At 35.9% G+C, this 18,145-nt stretch overlaps 2 protein-coding genes across 4 annotated transcripts; one reads left to right on the top strand and one right to left on the bottom strand.

Annotated features, from left to right (window-relative positions):
- Positions 1-1,010: 1,010 nt before the first annotated feature.
- LOC122839328 (claudin-14-like) lies at positions 1,011-9,753 on the bottom strand. 3 transcript variants are annotated; one of them, XM_044130791.1, is made up of 6 exons: positions 9,706-9,753; positions 7,685-7,892; positions 5,206-5,317; positions 4,865-5,116; positions 4,489-4,738; positions 1,011-2,623 (listed from the first exon to the last, which is right to left on the bottom strand). In XM_044130791.1, exons 5-6 carry the CDS (start codon positions 4,720-4,722, stop codon positions 2,120-2,122), a joined length of 738 nt encoding a protein of 245 aa, XP_043986726.1. In that variant the 5' UTR covers positions 4,723-4,738; positions 4,865-5,116; positions 5,206-5,317; positions 7,685-7,892; positions 9,706-9,753; the 3' UTR covers positions 1,011-2,119. The 3 variants fall into 3 exon arrangements, with proteins under 3 accessions (XP_043986726.1, XP_043986728.1, XP_043986727.1); XM_044130793.1 differs by lacking the exon at positions 9,706-9,753 and having other exon boundaries at positions 4,946-5,116; positions 7,685-8,093; XM_044130792.1 differs by lacking the exons at positions 7,685-7,892; positions 9,706-9,753 and adding an exon at positions 5,870-5,906.
- LOC122839327 (F-box only protein 47-like) lies at positions 8,963-17,221 on the top strand. The gene is made up of 10 exons (XM_044130790.1): positions 8,963-9,875; positions 10,854-11,015; positions 11,112-11,188; positions 12,186-12,260; positions 12,545-12,653; positions 12,995-13,168; positions 14,327-14,476; positions 14,594-14,736; positions 15,713-15,872; positions 16,806-17,221. Exons 1-10 carry the CDS (start codon positions 9,683-9,685, stop codon positions 16,904-16,906), a joined length of 1,344 nt encoding a protein of 447 aa, XP_043986725.1. The 5' UTR covers positions 8,963-9,682; the 3' UTR covers positions 16,907-17,221.
- The last annotated feature ends 924 nt before the right edge of the window (positions 17,222-18,145 follow it).

Consider the following 18,145-nt stretch of genomic DNA (forward strand, 5'->3'; position numbering starts at 1 on the left):
GGGAAAGAAAGACAATGCACTGCTGAAGTGTTGGTTGTTCTTTCACTCTCTTACCAGGTGTGCTACATCACTAAGGTGTCCAACCCACCCATTTTTAATGGTGTTTAAATATGGTTTAGAAATGATTCCTTAACACTATTATTAAGAAATAATTTGGTGCCCATTTACATTTTTTCCTCTTGTTTGGTTCTGTGGAGTGAGTTGGACTGGGTTTGGTTTCAGGATATTTGAATAAACAGGTAGGGAAGACGAAAACGTGGTAAAAATGTGAATTTATAGAGCATAATGGATAGTTCACCAAATAAAAGTCATAAAATAGACTTCTTGTTGTAGGAAGTTTTGATTTGTTCATCCATGACTCAAACAGTTTAGCAGATTTATTTTTTTTTTAGTATAGAAACTATATTAGATGTAATTAAATATCCCAGCTGGGAATATTCGACATGTTTTGAGTTAAAAACTGTGATGTTTACTATACCTTTATTTGCTCACTGATAGACTTAGTCTTTATTCACGAAATCAGACTAATAGATAAACGTACATTTTTAGTCTATAATTAGTTTTCTGCTCTCTATGACTCAATAGAAATGGAAGATCTTGGTAAAATCTTTATAATAAATAACATCGATAACAACCATACCCCATAAGTGAATACATTTCTGTGGGTGTGTGTGTTTATTTTCTTTTTTCGCTGTTAGTTATCTTTCTGTGTTAGACTCATCTGACAGGTAGAAATAAATTAAGCGAATGTTGACATGTTTGTCCAGTAATTTCCTGTCTTTGCGGCTGACAGTCGGTCAGACAGAGGCCACCTCTAATTGGAGGGTTTTCCACAAATACACTTCGGAAACATTTCCACAGTGTCACAGGAAGGAAGAAGGAGTCATAAAGAGATTATTGTTCAATATCCACAAACAAACCTCTAAAAACATCAACAACAATTAAACATAAGCTACATCATATACAGAGATATACTGTGTAAAGACACAATGAACCTTATTGCTCTCTCTGTAGATCTTTATTGCCACCTTGTGGTTCCTGCAAACATCACAAGGGATATTAGGAGAATTAGAAAGTCTTAAGGAAACAAAATGGTAATAAAATTTAAGAACATCTGTAAGAGGACATCCTCATAACTTATTTTCTCACAATGACAGAAAACTTAACTTTTACAAACAATATTCTGAAATAAGTTAGTTGGGCAACTACAATCAGTTTGAAATGCTTCTACTTTACTTCGAATCTGTCTGCATGACTGGTTTGAAATGACTTTTTGATTTATAAAGTGCATTTAGATGACAAGTGTTTTGAATTCGTGCTGTAAAAATAAACTGAATTTAAATAAAATGCTCGAAAAAGGGATTCAAATGTGATCATTACTGGACTTAAAGAACAAAGGAAAGCCATCGCCCCACAAGATGCAGTCTCCATTTCTTCCAGACGACTTTAAGTCTAAAGTCTCAGTATATAGTATACCTATTAATATAGTTTTATTTTAAATTTGGTGAAGATAAAGAAAGAACAGAACAAATGTTAATAACTAAATTGGATGAACATTTACTTCTGAGAAAACAAAAGACCCTATTAGTATTAAGCAGGACTAAAATTTGTGAAAATGGCAGCATTTTGCATGATCTAAAACGTCTAATTTGGTGTCTAACACTACATGACTTGTGCCAAACTTTAGTTTAGAAAATGTGAAAAAAAAATAAAATAAAAATCAAATGTATTTTATCAAGGAGAACGTGTTAATCTTCACCAATAGATGTTTATTTTATTGTGATGTAAATGAAATAGATAAATGACTAAGAACATTTTAGTTTTGACTAAAAGGCCACAAGAGGAAAATGACAGGACAGTTATGACTTCAGTGCTGCAGAAACTGGAGTCTGATCAACAGCCCGTTTTGTATTCTCTGTTTCCTGCAACATGCTGCCACCTACTGGCCAATTTGATGCATCACAACAAGACAAGAGTTCCAGTTCCTTTACTTGAAAGGTCAATAATTCAGAGTTTTGCTTTCAATTCAAAACGAACTCTTTAAGCAGAAAAATTAGGTATTCTTCTTTTGGTTTAACATGGTGCTTTTTTAAAGATATGTGTTATTATCTCCATGTTTTCAGACATAGTTATTAAGCCGATATCCGCTGCTAGAAAGGGAGCAAAGTGAGGGTGCATGATTGTCCTTCAGGGCCTCAGGGGGCCTGTAGAGAGGAGCAGGGGGGTTTAGGTTGTTGAAGGGAGGTGGAGGAGCTGAAGGTTGATGTGTCTGCGCATGGCGGCGACCCTGTGACCTTTCTCTGCTGCTCCAGCACAGCACCAGCCCTCCGGTCACGCTGAGGAAGGACGAGGCGTAGCCGAGATACACAGCCAAGCCGATCTCGTACTTCATCCCACTGAGAAGAAAGGGATCGTAAAAATCCATGATCACGTCGTTGGTGGTCCAGGAAACGGTGACGAGGCAGAGGAGGCCGGCGCAGAGGAAACCGACCCCGCCGCTGAGGACCAGGGGGGATTTGACCACTGAACGTTGGGCAAAGTGGGTGCACTTCATCCCCATTACAGCCACCAGAGACGCCAAGACGGAGGAGATGCAGGAGAGCACCATGAGAGCCCGAGCAGCCTATAAAAAAGAAAAACAAAGTCTAAAGTTTGAAAGTTCATTCTCTAATAAAGCAGACATTGTCATTTTGTATTTCACTTTTATTCTCACAAACTCACCCACATTTTACAAATAAATAACAAATAAATTTTACATTTAAAGTGACCAGTTTCCTAAGTTGTGACACCAAAATATAATAAGAGAAGTTATTTATTTGATGCAGTGAGATTCATCTTTGTTAAGTGACAGTTTATTCTGTTTTCTTAGCACTGACATGGAGCTAATGAATTGGTCTTTGGAGCAAAAACAACAAATCAGTTGCTCATTCAGCCAGCTTTAATGTCTAAACAAAGTAATAATATCTAAAATCAGGTGAGTCTTCAGATCTTCACTCATTTCAGCAGAACAAAAAGAAGACACACTTGGGGACTAATTACTCCAAACAAAAACATGTAACAGCCTCAATATGCAGATTTTAATGTTCTTTATTTAATTTATGCTTTATTTGCTTGAAAATCTCAAAGTAATCTAACTGAATGTGATACTGGGGGAGTTTTTAGCTCATATTTTCTGAAAGTAGTTGTGCTGTTTGACTTCTAATACACACCGACAAACACATAATAATAATAGTTTTGATTTGGAAGTGTTTTTCTTTGCACTCGAAGGCATTGTACAAAATATACAAAGTCTGAATGTAAAATATTTTCCTACATGACAAACCTTTCTGCATTTAAACTGCATCAGTGAATATGGAAAGTATTCTTATAAGTGCATTAAATTAATGTCTTTTCTGAAAAGTCTACACAGAAATAGCCCATTATGATAATGTTAATTTTTTTTCTAATTTTTACAAAGTGTTAAAAATATATAAACATATTGTCTTGCATTTAGCAAGTAGAAATAATTTACCGATCTAAAAGAAGAGAAGTTTCGCCTGATTTAACCTTACATGGCAAAAAAAAAAAAAAGGTACGTGTTTCTTGTTTTTTTTAAAACTGTGTATGTAAACTTCTGGTTTCAGATGTAAAAACACTAAAAAAATCTGAAGATCCAGTATTGAGATTTGGCTCCAATGCTTCTAACTAAGGTTCTTTCCATCTTTTTGGTAACAGCAACAGTTCCTCATGTAGAAAAACACACAACATGAAGCTACCACTTTAAAATCTTATGAAACTCCATTTTTATTTACATTTTGTGAAGAACTGAAGTTGCACTCATATCTTTTTCTGAGGATTTCATGTCGCTTCCATCAATGGTTCTTAGTTAAATGCCACCACAAGTGAGGTTTTTTAATAAGTTTGGTGTGTCTTGACACAGTGTGGTATGAAAGCGAACGGCACCAGCTGAAAAATGTAGCAAATGTTGCAATTTTTGTGCCCAATCGACAGTGTAGCCTGTACATCTTTGGTTCTCACAATAACATCACTGCAAAAACCCAAAATCGTACAAAGTATTTTTAGTCCAGTTTCTAGTGCCAATATCTTAGTACACTTGGGATAAGAGAAAACTAATGTACTATTAGTATCTATGCATGTATCTGCTATATCTATTTCTCTGCAAGATATAGGAGCTTGTTTGAAGTCAACAGTTCTTTAATATTAATTAAAAAAGTACTAGTTCCACTGGTAGATTATTTCACTAAAATATGGGAAAAATATCTTGTTATAAGTAAAAAAAATCTACCAATGGAACTAGTACTTTTTCGTCCATATTAAGGAATTACTGACTTAAAAGAAGCTCATATATCTTGCCGAGAAATTACTTGTACGTTACTTTTCTCTTATTTCAAGTGTACTAAGATATTTGCACTAAAAACTGGACTAAAAGTACTTGGTAAGATTTAGTGTTTTTACAGTGATCAGGTCATGTGGATAAACCTTCAGTACCTGCAGGTCAGGGGGCAACGCCAGCAGAGATCGGTACAGCTCACACTGGTAAATGCCCGTGCTGTGCCAGACGCACTCCATCCACAGGCCTTTCATGTAGGCGGTGGCTGTTATGATGTTGGACCCCATGTAGGCTGTGCTGCGCCAGTGGGGGAGCAAAGTTGCAACAATGGTTCCTGCAAAGCCCAGAAGTCCTAGGAAGAAGCCGAGGAGCTGGACCGCCGTGCTGGCCATGATAGAAGCGCTGGAACTGAAAAGTAAAAAAGTTAGTAGTTAAAATCACTCAGTAGGAAGACATTTATACCACTTGCAGGTGATGATTATTTCACAAATGTACAAAAACCACTCAACAAAAATAAGACACACAGAAGATTACTTTCAGTTCCCAGGGCTGAAATTCAGTCAGGATTACTCGTCTTATCGTCCCTGGAGCAGCAGCATGTTCCTCCGAGCTTACCACCGGTCACGGAGCCTAAGCCATTCCTCAAGTGTCTCTTCTGAATGTGCACAGAAATAGGTGTGGAAACTTTCAGCGCTCCGGCGTCGTCGTTCTCTGGTGAGTGGCAGGTGGCTGCATGTGTGACTAATGAGAGCAGTGTTCAGCTTCACCTGGTAAACGCTCTCTCCTCTGGAGGGGCAAAACCACAGCAGTCTATTTGTTAAGCTCTTCGCCACACCTCAGGAAAAAGACGAAATTAAACATTTACAGAAACCCACCTGAGCTGAGAGCACAACTTTAAGTCGGTGAAATTATTTCACCACTCTGCAGGATGTTTGAAGGTGAGGGGTTGAATTATCTGCAGACAGATTCTAGCTGCTGGGTCCAGAACTGTTATAATAGAAAAAGCACAGAAATTGGTTTGATTTTGGGTCAGGTTGGATTATTTCCCGGGATTGCACTGTCTGAAACTCTGTTACACATTTGCAAACAGAATCAAAATAAAACAACTTGTAGCTCCAGGCTACCTTAAACTGTCAATAAACTATAATGATTTACTTTTGTTCCTTTTAAATGTTTTTAGCAAAATATGACGAGGAAAGTGCATGTATATTTGAGAAATATTGATAGAAAACTGCGTTTATTCTCCAAATAAAAAAAGTAGAACAAATTCATTGTTCTGACTTCCTCAGAGAACAAAGGCTCTTTGCAAAGCCTGGTTATTTTTCTGTGTTAGACCTGGCACTGCTTGGATCTCATAAAATCTCAGTGACACAAGCCCTTTTGTTCTTACTTAATGATCGACTACACAGAAGGCATGAAAGGAAATCATCAGGAACAAAAGCTAAGCTGTGACAAGAATCTTGTCTCACTTTCACACCATGAGTTCAGCCCAGTTTAACCACATAATAGTTCCCTGTCAGAGTGTTTGTATTAATTTACCTTCCCACATTTAAGCAAGTCCCAACCACAAACTTTATTAATGTGAAATGGAAGGAAAATACTAGATTTTTGCACAAAAAACAAACTCTGAAGCGTGGTGTGGGTTTGTCTTCAGCCCCGTTTACTCTGAAATCCATGAATGTATTCCAGTGATGTCACCTGCTAATTAATAAATTGAGTCCAGCTGTGAGTTTTTTAAGAGTTTTTAGAGGTCAGTGAACAAATGGCATCATGGAGACCAAGAAATCACAACAGAAATGTCAGAAACAAAACCAAAAAGCTTAAAGGATAATATATGAGACTACAATAAAACCTTTAGGCTAATCTAACACGGCATATTATCCTGAACACACAATCCTCATGTTGAAACATGGTGGTGACAGAGTTATGCTGTGGTAATCCTCTCTCCAGGGGAGGATAGATAAAAAGGTGTGATTTGATGGGAAGATGAATGGAGCTACAATCCTGGAAGAAAAGGTTTTGACATTGGAGCAGGGATTTAAACCTACAATTAAATGGTTTGAATCAAATAATTTTCATGTAACAAAAGGGACCAATCAAAGTAAAAACCTAAAATTGATTGAAAATATGTTGCTACATTCGCACACCAGAGACAAATGTCACTCAAATCACATTTGTTGCCCATAATCCACCCATATCTGACCCCTTCATTTCAGTTTAATCGTACTTCCATACGTGGTACTAAAATGGAAACATATCCGATAGTTTTCAACAAACTAAGTCATTAATTATGATGAAATCATGAAAGAAATCTGAGTCAGGGAAGAGCAATCAAATCTCTTTCCGACTTCAAAACCCAACAGACTTATCTACAGACGTTCATATACTCAAAATTAACACTGTGTCTTAATGCTGACCTTTAAGTGGACTGAAAGAGAGTTGGGTAATAGCTAGCTACATTTACTCAATTACATTTACTAGAGTAACATTTCTGAAAGTATATACTTTTTGGAGTATTTCTACTACACTGTGCTTTTTACTTTTCCTTGAGTAATTTTATTATGAAGTATCTCTGGATTTTCTACTCACTGAATAAAAAACAAACATGTTTTAACCAAAGATTCACACACCTTAATAAGTTTTATATTGAAAGAAACTGATTTGGAAAAATGTTATTTTGTCTGATTTTGTTACTTTTTTGTTACTTATATAAACTATTGTCATTCTGCTCCTTAAAATACCAAAATTTCCTAATAACTTTATATTTTGGTCAGCCTGATGATGTAATTTTTCTTTTTGTTACTCAGCACTTTAGTAGACCGTTTACAAAATCTTACTTGAGTAATTTCTTGGATGGTTACTTTTTACTTTTGAGTAAAAATATGTTGAAGTAGTGTTACTCTTACTTGCAGGGTACTCTACCACCTCTGCTGAAAGGTCATATTTAAATGGGTACAGACCAAAAATGTTTGAAATAACCGTTAGGACAAGCTCCGCTCTGATTGTGTCATCTTAGTTGTCAAGCAACATATCCATTTGCCAGAGTTGCAGGACTGTCAGCAATGTGACAGGCCAGTTTTAGATATCGTCAGCTTGATCACTGACATTATGTCCATCAGTGTCTGCTACATCATGTAAGAGACGGCCTGACAGACGGTCCCAAGCAGATAAAAAGCGCCAATGTCACATTTGGAGAGAAGTGTTGCCAGGCAGCGCCACACAGAAGAAAAACTGTCCTCACTTCTTCTTGGAGATTAAGACCGAACGACAAGAACGTGATTCACAACTTTAAAAAAGTAAAAAAAACACACAGTCAGCAGCAGAGTAGAGCAGCATGAGGTGCAGAAAGTTTACCTGATTGAATTTATGTGGGATATAAGGAGCCAGATGAGGTCTTCTTCCCGATGTTCATCCTTCTTTCTTCGTCTGTGTCCCGAGAGTAGACTACCGTGACATCCTGTTGCCGTACAAAAGCATTTTCTCAGCCCTTCCCCTGGGCTGCTCATGGAGCATTCGGCTGTCTGTGTGATCCCTGCGGCGGAGGGATCATCCTTCCCAAGGTCTGCCCGTGGGAGACGCCATTTGAAAGTGGAACACTTAATAGTCTTAGTTAAACAGAATAATCCTGTGATTAGCAGCTGAGCATATAGTGGGTTTGCTTCTCTCAGCGCTTGAGGGTGACACTGCAACACTACTGCGAAGATGTGGACAGGCAATCCTTTATAAGGGTTTAAATGACGGAAAATCTGCACTTTATTCACACCTAATCAACAAACACACTACTAAAGATAGATTAATTCAAAATCTTTTCATTTAGTACGTTTCAGAATCTGTGATTTTCTGTGTTACAGCTATTGTTTTGAAGCTAATAATTAGGAATGTCAATTTAAGAATTGTGACTTTAAAAGTCACAATTAATGACATATTCATGATATGACTATCATGAATATGACTTTGAAATTCATCGCCATGACTGTCAGAATCAATACGATGTGCTTTTAATCTCATAGGTTAGTGTTTGATTCTCCTAATTATGATTTTAGTTGTAATAGCTTTGAATATCACTTTGAATAAAAGATTATTTTGAATATCATAAACTAAAACAGATTAGGCCCTTGCAAAAAAGAATTAATTTTGACTCAAATCTAAAATTTCAGATATTTTTTCTCAAATTTTTGCTTTTTCTTTGAATTTAGTCTTTAGAATTATGATTTTAATCTCAATATTCAGACTCAAATCTAGAAAATCAGATTAGATTTTTCTCAGAATTATGACTTTCTTTTTGAATTTAGTCTCAGAATTTTTGACTTTTTATTTAGAATTTTGACAGAATTCTGATTTTTTTTAGTATTTTGACTCAAATCTAGAATTTCTGATATTTCTGTCTAAGAATTGTGACGTTTTTCTCAGAATTCTGAATCTAATCTCAGAATTTTGATGCTTTTTTGAAGTTAATATCAAAATTCAGACTCAAAATCTAGAAATTCAGACTCTTTTTTTCTGAAAATGTTAAATTTTTTTCTCAGAATTTTTTAAAATTCAGAATTCTGACTTTAATCCCAGAATTTTAACTTTAATCTCAAAATAGGGAATAAACATTTGTAAAAAAAAAAAAAATACTTGAACCTGACATGTTCCTCTTGAATTAGCTTTCCTTCATAGTTTGCATTTGCCTCCACAAGTGTGCTTATCTGTGTAAAAGTTAGAATTCTGAGACTGAAGTCAGGATTATGATATCAGAAATATGAGATTAGAATCAGACTTTTTGCGTTTTTTCTGGCACTAATTTTTCTCCATAAAGTATGACTTTGAATCTAGTAGCTTTAATTTCATAATCATGACTTTAAATTATGAAATATGTTGCCTTTATCTGTAAAATGACAAACCTTCCATATAAATTTGCTAACATGACTAAATATTTTTGTTTGTTTTTAGTTTATATAAGAGTACAGAGGTTTCATGACTGCCTTATGTTTTTTTTTTTGGCCTAATTGCCACAAAGATGAAAGTCAGCCATTTTCGCGCCGTTGTGCTGAGATGTATCATTAGAAAGCAACTTTAGTACTCAGCTGACTTTATTGCCGGTTTCATTTTTTATTTGACATTTTTTAGCAAACGGGTCTGATTATTTTAAATATTAGCAGTGTATTCTGTTAAGTATAATAGTCACTACGAGACTTGATTAATACATAAAGTGAACAACTTTGAATGTAATGCTTTAGTCTTGTTAGCATTGTTAGCTTATTTTAATTACAGAGCTACTGATGTTGTGTTGCTAGCTTTCTTTCAACGTCGTCAAACTCGTTAGCTTGAATTTTATCAATTACTTTAAATACAGTAAGGTTATCAGGAATGATAAAGGTGAGAAAAACAACCAACAATACTAGGAAGTACTCCTGGACACGCAAGTCTCATCATTTGAAGGCTCCCCAGCGGCCTCGGCCCGTCAGAACCGTCATGACCCGCAGCCAGTGCACCTCCGCCGCGGGCTTCTTCAACGGACTCCCCGCTGAGGTGTTCCACATGATCCTGGATCAAATGTCCGGTGCGTGTAAAGCGCTAAACCCACAATACTAACACGTCCGTTAGATTTATAATAGAAATGGCGTTATATTAGTAAAAGAATATCTCACATTTATGAGTACATTCCTGGAAAAGTAGCACGGACAGCCTACAGATGCGTTTAATTAAATAGCAATATTGTTGAAAATGTAATTTATGGGAGTAATTTAATTCTTGAAGGACACTAATTATGCACACTTCATGAAAATATTCATCTGATTAATATTTGTGTTGATTTCTTTATGGTTTTCTACTGTATGTAACTCAGACAGAAAGATAACACAAATCTAATTTCCATCCAGTGTTAAATATTAAGTCACAGAAGTTTTGTCTCTTGCCTAATTAAAGCCCCAAGCTCAGTTCTTCAAAAGTGATATATTTAATGCTAAAGTATTATGTTGTGGCAATACTGAATTAGTTTTTAAGCATCTAATTCTGTTGTTGTTTGATCAAAATATGCCTAAGTTTAGTATTTGTGCATTTTACAAGTTTTACCGAATATACTTCATGTCTTTGTTTCTGTTGTTATGATATACAAAAAACTTGCTAAGCCTGGTGGTTTGGTGCTAGAGCAGTCATTCATCTAGCAGCTCGTGTTTTTAAGTAAAAAAATGTTTGAAGTTGACAGGAAATTGATAATCATGTGTTATTGAGAGGTTTGAAGAGTAACACCTGAACATCAACTATAAAGTCTTAAAAAATGCAAACATTTTAAAAAGAGTTAACTAAATGAGCAATGTTAAGTCTGACGAGGGCACAAGTAAAGCCTGGTGGCCCGCCAGACTTATAATGCGCTGGGGGAAACCATGATATAGCAGATTATTCTCCAGAATGAATGATGTTTTACAAGTCTTTTTTGACTTGTAAAACATAATTTACCAGTGTAAATGTCATTAGTAACATTTGCTTCTTTTAAAGGTAAAACAATATGATGTTTTTTTTTAACTTGTGTGTGTTTCAGTGGTGGACATCAGCGTGTTCAGCATGGTTTCAAAGGAACTCACCAGTTGCGTTGTGAGCTACATCTCCTCCCAGGCCTGGAGGAATAAAACCATCATCCAGAGCTTTCACAACCCCACATTGTTAGAACAAAGATCCACGCTGGAGCACTACAGACACCTTGGTAATTTACTCACTTCCTTTTGTAAGCTAAACTTATTTCTCTCTCTTTATATCTTCTGTCTTTATTTTTTTCAAGCCTTTTTTTTCCACATTTAAGGATTGTTGTTCAAGAGGTGTACCCTTCTCCTACCCACAAAGGACAGGTTAAAGTTCATATTTAGCAAGTTTTCACAGGTAAGAATGAAAAGAGGTAAGAGGACACAGTGTAGTTGAATGTTCTGATTCATTATTAGTATTTTAAAATTATTTGCAACCTTAGTAAAATGCCAGGTTTGTGACAAATAAATTATAAATTTAACGGAAAAATAACCTTGTTACATATTGCAAATGTGCACATCCTTGAGTTAATAGTTTGTTGATAAAGTTTTGCTTCAGTTGCAGCATTTAGTCTTTTTATGTTAGCATTTTTTTTTGAGGCATATGTGCCTCAGAATGTTTGACATATTTGCTAGGAAGATGAAAATGAAGTTGGACCTCATTATCAACCTCAACAGAAGTCTTAAGTTTAAATTAGAAACAGCTAAATAATCGGTTTAAGTCTTTGGATGATCAAGGGTGCGAGATTTTCTCACCATCTGAGAGATTTGAAGATCATTTTTTAAGGTAGACAGAGAAAATATTTCCAAGTCAAGATGTGAAATGATGATAGACTGAATGCTGAAATTTTATTTTTGCCAACAAGATTTGTTTTTTTTTTTGGTTGAATTTTGCAGGATAATAGTTAAAATGAAGGGAGAAAAGTTTTGAAATGCTTTCAATTATGTTGCCATTTCCTAACCTGACATTTTTGAAAAGGAACACAAGTGATGAATGCAAAATTTTAAATTTGTGTCATATAAAAAAGTATTTAATTCACTAAAAAATGTTTCATCTAACTTGACCTGGAGAGACAGAATCTCAAAGATTGAGAACATCCAGACTGAAAAACAGTTTTTTCTCCCCTGTGGGCTTTTTTATTGTTTTCTCATGCTTTTTAATTATTTATTTAAGTCTGTAAGGATGTTTTGCTCTCTTGCTGTATTTTTGTTTTAGTGTATTCAGAAGGGAGCAACATATCAGTTGCAACTCTTTCTGTTGTTTCTGGTTTTCTGATTCTGTACTTTCAGCCTAAATGTAATATAAACAAATAATTAGTATATTATGTTGCTGATAAAATGATGTTGCATTTTAGATACCCTGCTTCATGTTGGAGCAGTGCTTTACACCAGACTGCACTGGTTTCTCCCGATACGGCGTCTTGCTCCAGGTGAGTGCCTCATTTCTGAAAGCTGGATGTTCTGTGAAAAATGTAAGTAAAAACAAATGAATTAAAGGAGGTTACGTCTGTGGAGACAGTCTGCTTGTTAAAGTGACGTGGTGCTACAGAAATGTTTTAATTTCACATATTTACCCATTTAATAAATAATCCATCTTTCATTTTTGTGCTGTGTCATAATACCTAAAATCAGATTCAGCAATTCAGTCGATAATTTAATGCAAACATGGGATGATGTGGGTAATAATTGTGTTTTTACACTGATTGCTTCACAGACCCTGATTGCAGGATGGGATGAGCTGGAGTGCCACAGAGTGTTCGGCTTTCTTTGTGAACAGACAAACCTCCTGCTTAAGACTGAAGCTTTACTCACCACAAAACCAGGTGCGTTCCCTTGAGTGTGTGGAAAATCTGCCAATAAGTGATCAGTTTTGTGGAATCAATGGAGAGGAACATTTATTTTTTACCTATATTTAAAAAATAATCAGAGGGCTGTTATGGTTGGTTAATATGTATGGTTCACAAAAACTAAAGTTTGTTGCTCCTTAAGAGGACGAACTTGAATTATTATTCCATTATCTCAAAAGAATAATTTTATTGTTTATCGCAGTAATTATTGGGACAATTGATCATTACAGGCCTAAGCACAGGTAAGTATTTGGTTGTAATGTGGCAAAATGTGAAATGTCCTTTTTAAAAAAAGCAGTAAATGTATTTGTTCTCAGGGCTGAAGCGCTACCAGGAGCTGCAGCTTCGTCTGTTTTGCCGTAAAGTTCTGCTGGACCCATGCCAGAACCAGCCAGATGGACAGTTCTGGTTGGTTCAGCTGCTGAAGCCGTGGCCGCTGGTCAGCCAAGCCCACCTACTGTTCATCCTGTTTGGACCTTTGCTGCATGAGGGTGAGGTCACTTTTAGACAGCAGAGCGACTAAAAGTGTTGGGGTGTTAACATTTTTAGGACATGTCAGACGCTTTCAGGCTGCTGAAATGATTAAATGCTGTAAAATATTTTATGCACACCATGACAGATACTGAAATCTGCTGCCATGAATATAATGAGCACTAAAAAAAAATGCAAATATTTCCTAATTACTAATGGCTTAGTAAAAAAAAAATAGAAGATAAAAATATCTCCTCTGCGACTTTTAACTCAAGACGCAAAATTCTGACCTGGGCAGATGTTACAAGCATGTCGTGGAAATGAGGAGCACAACCTCGTTAACGGGTGTGATCTGTGGGAGCTAATTTAACTCGGGTAGTTAGTGAGTTAACCCACAGAAGGAAGCGAGGAGAAACATTACGGATGAAGGTCGTCAGACCCAGGTAAATCTCCTCCTGTGAATCCACAGTTCTGCGTGAACTCTGCCACAGGCTGCAGCTGGATGGAGCGCTGACTCTCTTCCTGAGATAAACAATATGAAGTTAAAGTAAATTTTGGTATTTTAAGGACAAAAATGACAATAATTCATTTATGTAATACAAAAATAACAGACAGGCAAAAGAAAATTTTTCCAAATCAGTTTCTTTCAATAAAAGATGTTATGGAAGTTGAATAAAAACTGTAGGTGTGTGTCTTTATGGTTAAAGCATATTTGTTTTTCATTCAGTGCGTAGAAAATCCAGAAATTTTACTCTAGAAATACTTCATAATAAAATTACTCAAGTAAAAATAAAAAGCACAGCGTAGTAAAAATACTCCTAAAAGTATGTTTAAAAAAAAAAAGTTACTCAAGTAGATGTAATTGAGTGAATGCAACTAGTTATTACCCAACTCTGAATATATTTGGGTATTCTTTCTAACAGTTCTTCCACAAATAATGAAACCGACTTCAGAAAGTACATCAGTTTCTTTAAGAAGAGTTGTATCTTTGTTATAACGTTAGCAATATTCAGAAAAAATTTCACCATTGCGATGTTTTAATTAAATAGGAAACACAATCAGTGAAGTAAATGTAACTAGTAAATACTCACTGATTGTTACAATGCAGAGTTACATAGCAGAAGGTGAAAGTGTTCTGCTGGTTTCTGTGGCGTTTATCCGGCCTGTCCTCCCTGCAGGCTTTCTGGGCTGGGAGGATCTGGTGGACCGGGGTCTGCCGCACAGCGCGCTGTGGGATCTGGCCAAGTGCATCCTGATGCTGTCTGGCACGCTGCAAGTCAAAGGCTGGAGCACCGACTCAGTGCTGTCAATCCTGGAGGAGCTCATTGGTATTTTACATCAGGATTTTATGGAAAATATGTTATTACTGATTTGAAATTAGACAGTATTGGAGGTAAGTGAAGGATTAGCTGGAAAACGGTGACGTGTGCGTGTTTGATTTGCAGTCATCCCCCAGCCGTGGTACTTGGAGAACGTGGCCCGCCTGCTGGTGCTGTGCGGCAGCAGCCTCTGCTACACCTTCCTGGCCAGCAAGGCCCTCAATGGACGACTGGACGAGATCTCCAGGATCATCATTCATATCATCCTGGTGAGATCACAGATTTATCTGGAGATGAACTCGGCCTTCAGAGGAGAAGTAGGACTAAACAAACACTCATCATCCGTTTTGTTCGGGACACCTTGCTACGCTCTTTTTGTTGTCGGAAGCGTCTGTCCTCTGGCAATGACAGGACAATGTCAGCCACATGATTTCCACCTACTGGATATTTTCTCTTTCTGTAAATCTGAGAAAATGTATGTGAAAATTTAATTTATTTTTAAAAAATTCAAACCTGCCAATCCTGAAGCAACAATAGTGCTTATTATTGGTGTCTTAATTTAAGCGTAAATTTTCCTAACTTATTTTATGGATCATTTTGTGACAAAGCAACTAAAATCAAATAGAGTAAACAAATTGTAACACAGAACATCTTTTTTGTGTCAAAAAGAAAATAATTTAATTCTCTGGTAACATGAACAAATGGTGGCAAATTTAGCTTTTCCTTTAAGTTATTGTGTCGGACAAAAATGTTGTTTTGAGACAATTTTCAAGTAATATATTAATAATTGGATAATAATGCAAGTTTGCTCTCTCAAAGACTAATAACCTTTAACTTAACATGAACAGTAAAACATTTTAAATATCCTAAATAAAACACAACCACAAAATATATAAAATAATATATATATAAATTTTTATATATTTATGTAATATATACACATTTATTTACATATATAAAAATCTAGATAAAAATGTGTAGACATTTTTAAAATCTAAATATTAAAATTTTTTACATTAAAATTCATATAAAACTAACCCACACACAACCAAAACCCTAAATAAAACATATTATGACCTTTGTAAACAAAAATTATAAAATATTAATCATTAAAATGGAAATAATTGAGCTCATTTTATTTATCCTGCGAATTAATCGATTGCTTATTGCGGCAGGCTTGCATGTGTTGGTAAGCGGGCGCTAATCGCTCCGTCGCCTGCTGTGTTCGTTCTCCTCCTGGTTCAGGTGTGCGAGAAGGACGGCTACCACATGAGCTGGGCGGTGAAGCTGGTTCAGCAGATCTGCAAGGTGTTCAGCACAGCGCCGGAGAGGTTCACCTTCATCCAGCACCTGGAGAACATGTTCTCTGAAGTCACGAGAGAGTTCTACGAGTCCTCTGTGGCAGGTGGGTTAAAGCAGCTTAAACAGGAATATATTTCCCACTAAAATATATACTAGGAATGTTATGTATTCCTATATGTATGTAGGAATATATAGTAGGAATATTGCACCCTTTACACCATGTTCTAAATCTAGATTTAGGATTAATATTCTGAAATTTACTCAATATTTACTAAAATAAAATGAGAAAAGGTAGAGAAATGGTTTTTAAACCTCGCTCAGGTGAGAGTGTGTGTTTGTTTGTAATGCCTTGTGGGGACCATTTTCCTGACACGTACTACGTAGTGGGGCCCCACTGCTCCTTGTGGGGACCGAAGTCTGGTCTCCACAAGAAGAAACTGTTTTTGGGTCAGAGGTTAGATTTAGGACTAAGGTGTGAATTGGTTAGGATAGGGGTAAGGTTTAGTCTGTAGAAATGAATGGAAGTCAATGGAAAGTCCCCACAAAGATAGCCATGTATGTATGTGTGTGTGTGTGCGTGTGTGTGTGTGTGTGAGCGCTCAGACAGATGACATTTAGCTTCACCTCCTATTTTGCATTATCTCAGTGGAAAGCCATTACATAAGAGCTTCATTTGTCTTTGACTGGATCCAGCCTTTCTTTTCTGCTTCACTCATGCTAATTCCTAATGGTATAATTGGACGGCCACATTGAAATGGATTTATTCATGTGAATAAGTCAGCCATCTTTAAGCAGAGAAAGCTGATAATAGGGAAAAGTCAGAAAACAAGAGATCTAGTCTGCATTTACCAGTAAAAAGAAAATAAAGCAGGTTGGTGTAAACTTGAACTTCTACTAACTTTGCTTACAGATTTTTTTTTTACATTTTCTTTTCATTTCTTATGGTTCTATATGGTTGTAGATGCAGTAATGTTTCCCCAGAAAAAAGCTCTTAACACGTCCTACAAGCATTTAAAAAACAATTCTCTGTCTCCAGGGAACAACTTTGAAGACAGAGAGACTTTCCAGACGTTTTGCATCCTCCTGGACTCCAGCGCTCGCTTTCACACTAAACTGCTCCACATGTTCCTTAAATAAGAAGGATTTATAGAAGGCAAAATATGGAAACAAATGTCAATAATGAAGGGGGTCGTCTAATTAAAAGAACTGCACAAACAAAACCGAACCACTTCATGCTGTTTAAATGCTTTTGTTAAATAGTTTTATTTATTCAGCTATTAGTGTGTCGAAATTTTACAATGCAGTTCATAAGCTCTGTTGGATGTGTTATTATACGAGTATTTAATATTTATTTGTTAGCATAAAAACGTTTTTGCAGTGTATTTATTTAATATATCTATCAACCTGTAATAAATATGAACATGTTATTTAATAAAATTGTATTTTCTAATATTTCTTGTCGGCTTGTTTTTATTTATAATAAAACACTGCATACACTGAGCAAATAAGATTTTTTAATTTCCAATTAGTGCATCATTCGACTTTAACAGCATCTTCATAAAACAGAAATAAAAAAAATAAATAAAAGCTGGAATAGATTAAAAAAGCTGCTTCACTCCATGTAGAAAATAACCCAGATTATGTATACATTCAGACTGCATGCACACTGTAGTGATGTATAAGGAGTTGATGAGAAGTGCTTCAAATAATCACTTGACTCAGATTACAGCGTTCACCTAGAAAGAGAAGTTGGGTCTTTAAAAGTACAGCTCAGAGAAAAAGTGCTTGACTATTTGACATTGAAGTTTTAGGTTTACAACATCAAGAGTGATGAACACCTGAAAAACCGAGTCAGATCCAGTTTGCGTCCCGATCATGCTTGGTCATTCATTTGTTCATTGTTTTGATATGATCTGCAGGAGAAAAGAGAAAAAATACCTTAGAGTCTGGTTGAACTTCAGTCTAATGACCTACTGACAGCTTGGATTCACAAAGCTCTTGAAGGGAAACTAATATTTGTGGTGAGAATGGGATGTAAAACAGCAAGAGCGTTACTCAAGGAGAAATAAAAGAACTGGGAACTTTTTTTTTTGGTAAAGTTTGTGTCTTTTTGCAAAAAAGTACATTTATGTTCAGCATCCTCATCTGTATATTGTTGAACAACCTGCTGGAAATGTTCTGGACTTCATGTTTCTGTAGTTTTGCATATTTAGAAAGTCTTGTTACACATTTTAAGTTAAATTTAAGGCTGGAAATGAGCCTCTTCCAACCAGGGTTTGGTAGTAACACTAGTTACATTTACTCTATTTTTACTTGAGTAACTTTTTTGAAAAAAACAAAACAAAAAAACCCCAACAACTTTTAGAGGTATTTTTA

This window comes from Gambusia affinis, linkage group LG11 (assembly GCF_019740435.1).
Source record: "Gambusia affinis linkage group LG11, SWU_Gaff_1.0, whole genome shotgun sequence".
NCBI classification, from domain to species: Eukaryota; Metazoa; Chordata; class Actinopteri; order Cyprinodontiformes; family Poeciliidae; genus Gambusia; species Gambusia affinis.

Bases quoted from the DNA above. Each gene is read 5' to 3' on its own strand.
- LOC122839328 (XM_044130791.1), bottom strand. From the start codon at position 4,722: ATGGCCAGCACGGCGGTCCAGCTCCTCGGCTTCTTCCTAGGACTTCTG. The intron at 2,624-4,488 runs GTACTGAAGGTT...TCTTTTTTATAG, and splicing joins CGTTGCCCCCTGACCTGCAG to GCTGCTCGGGCTCTCATGGT.
- LOC122839327 (XM_044130790.1), top strand. From the start codon at position 9,683: ATGATAAAGGTGAGAAAAACAACCAACAATACTAGGAAGTACTCCTGG. The intron at 14,737-15,712 runs GTGAGATCACAG...CTCCTGGTTCAG, and splicing joins TCATCATTCATATCATCCTG to GTGTGCGAGAAGGACGGCTA. The intron at 15,873-16,805 runs GTGGGTTAAAGC...CTCTGTCTCCAG, and splicing joins CTACGAGTCCTCTGTGGCAG to GGAACAACTTTGAAGACAGA.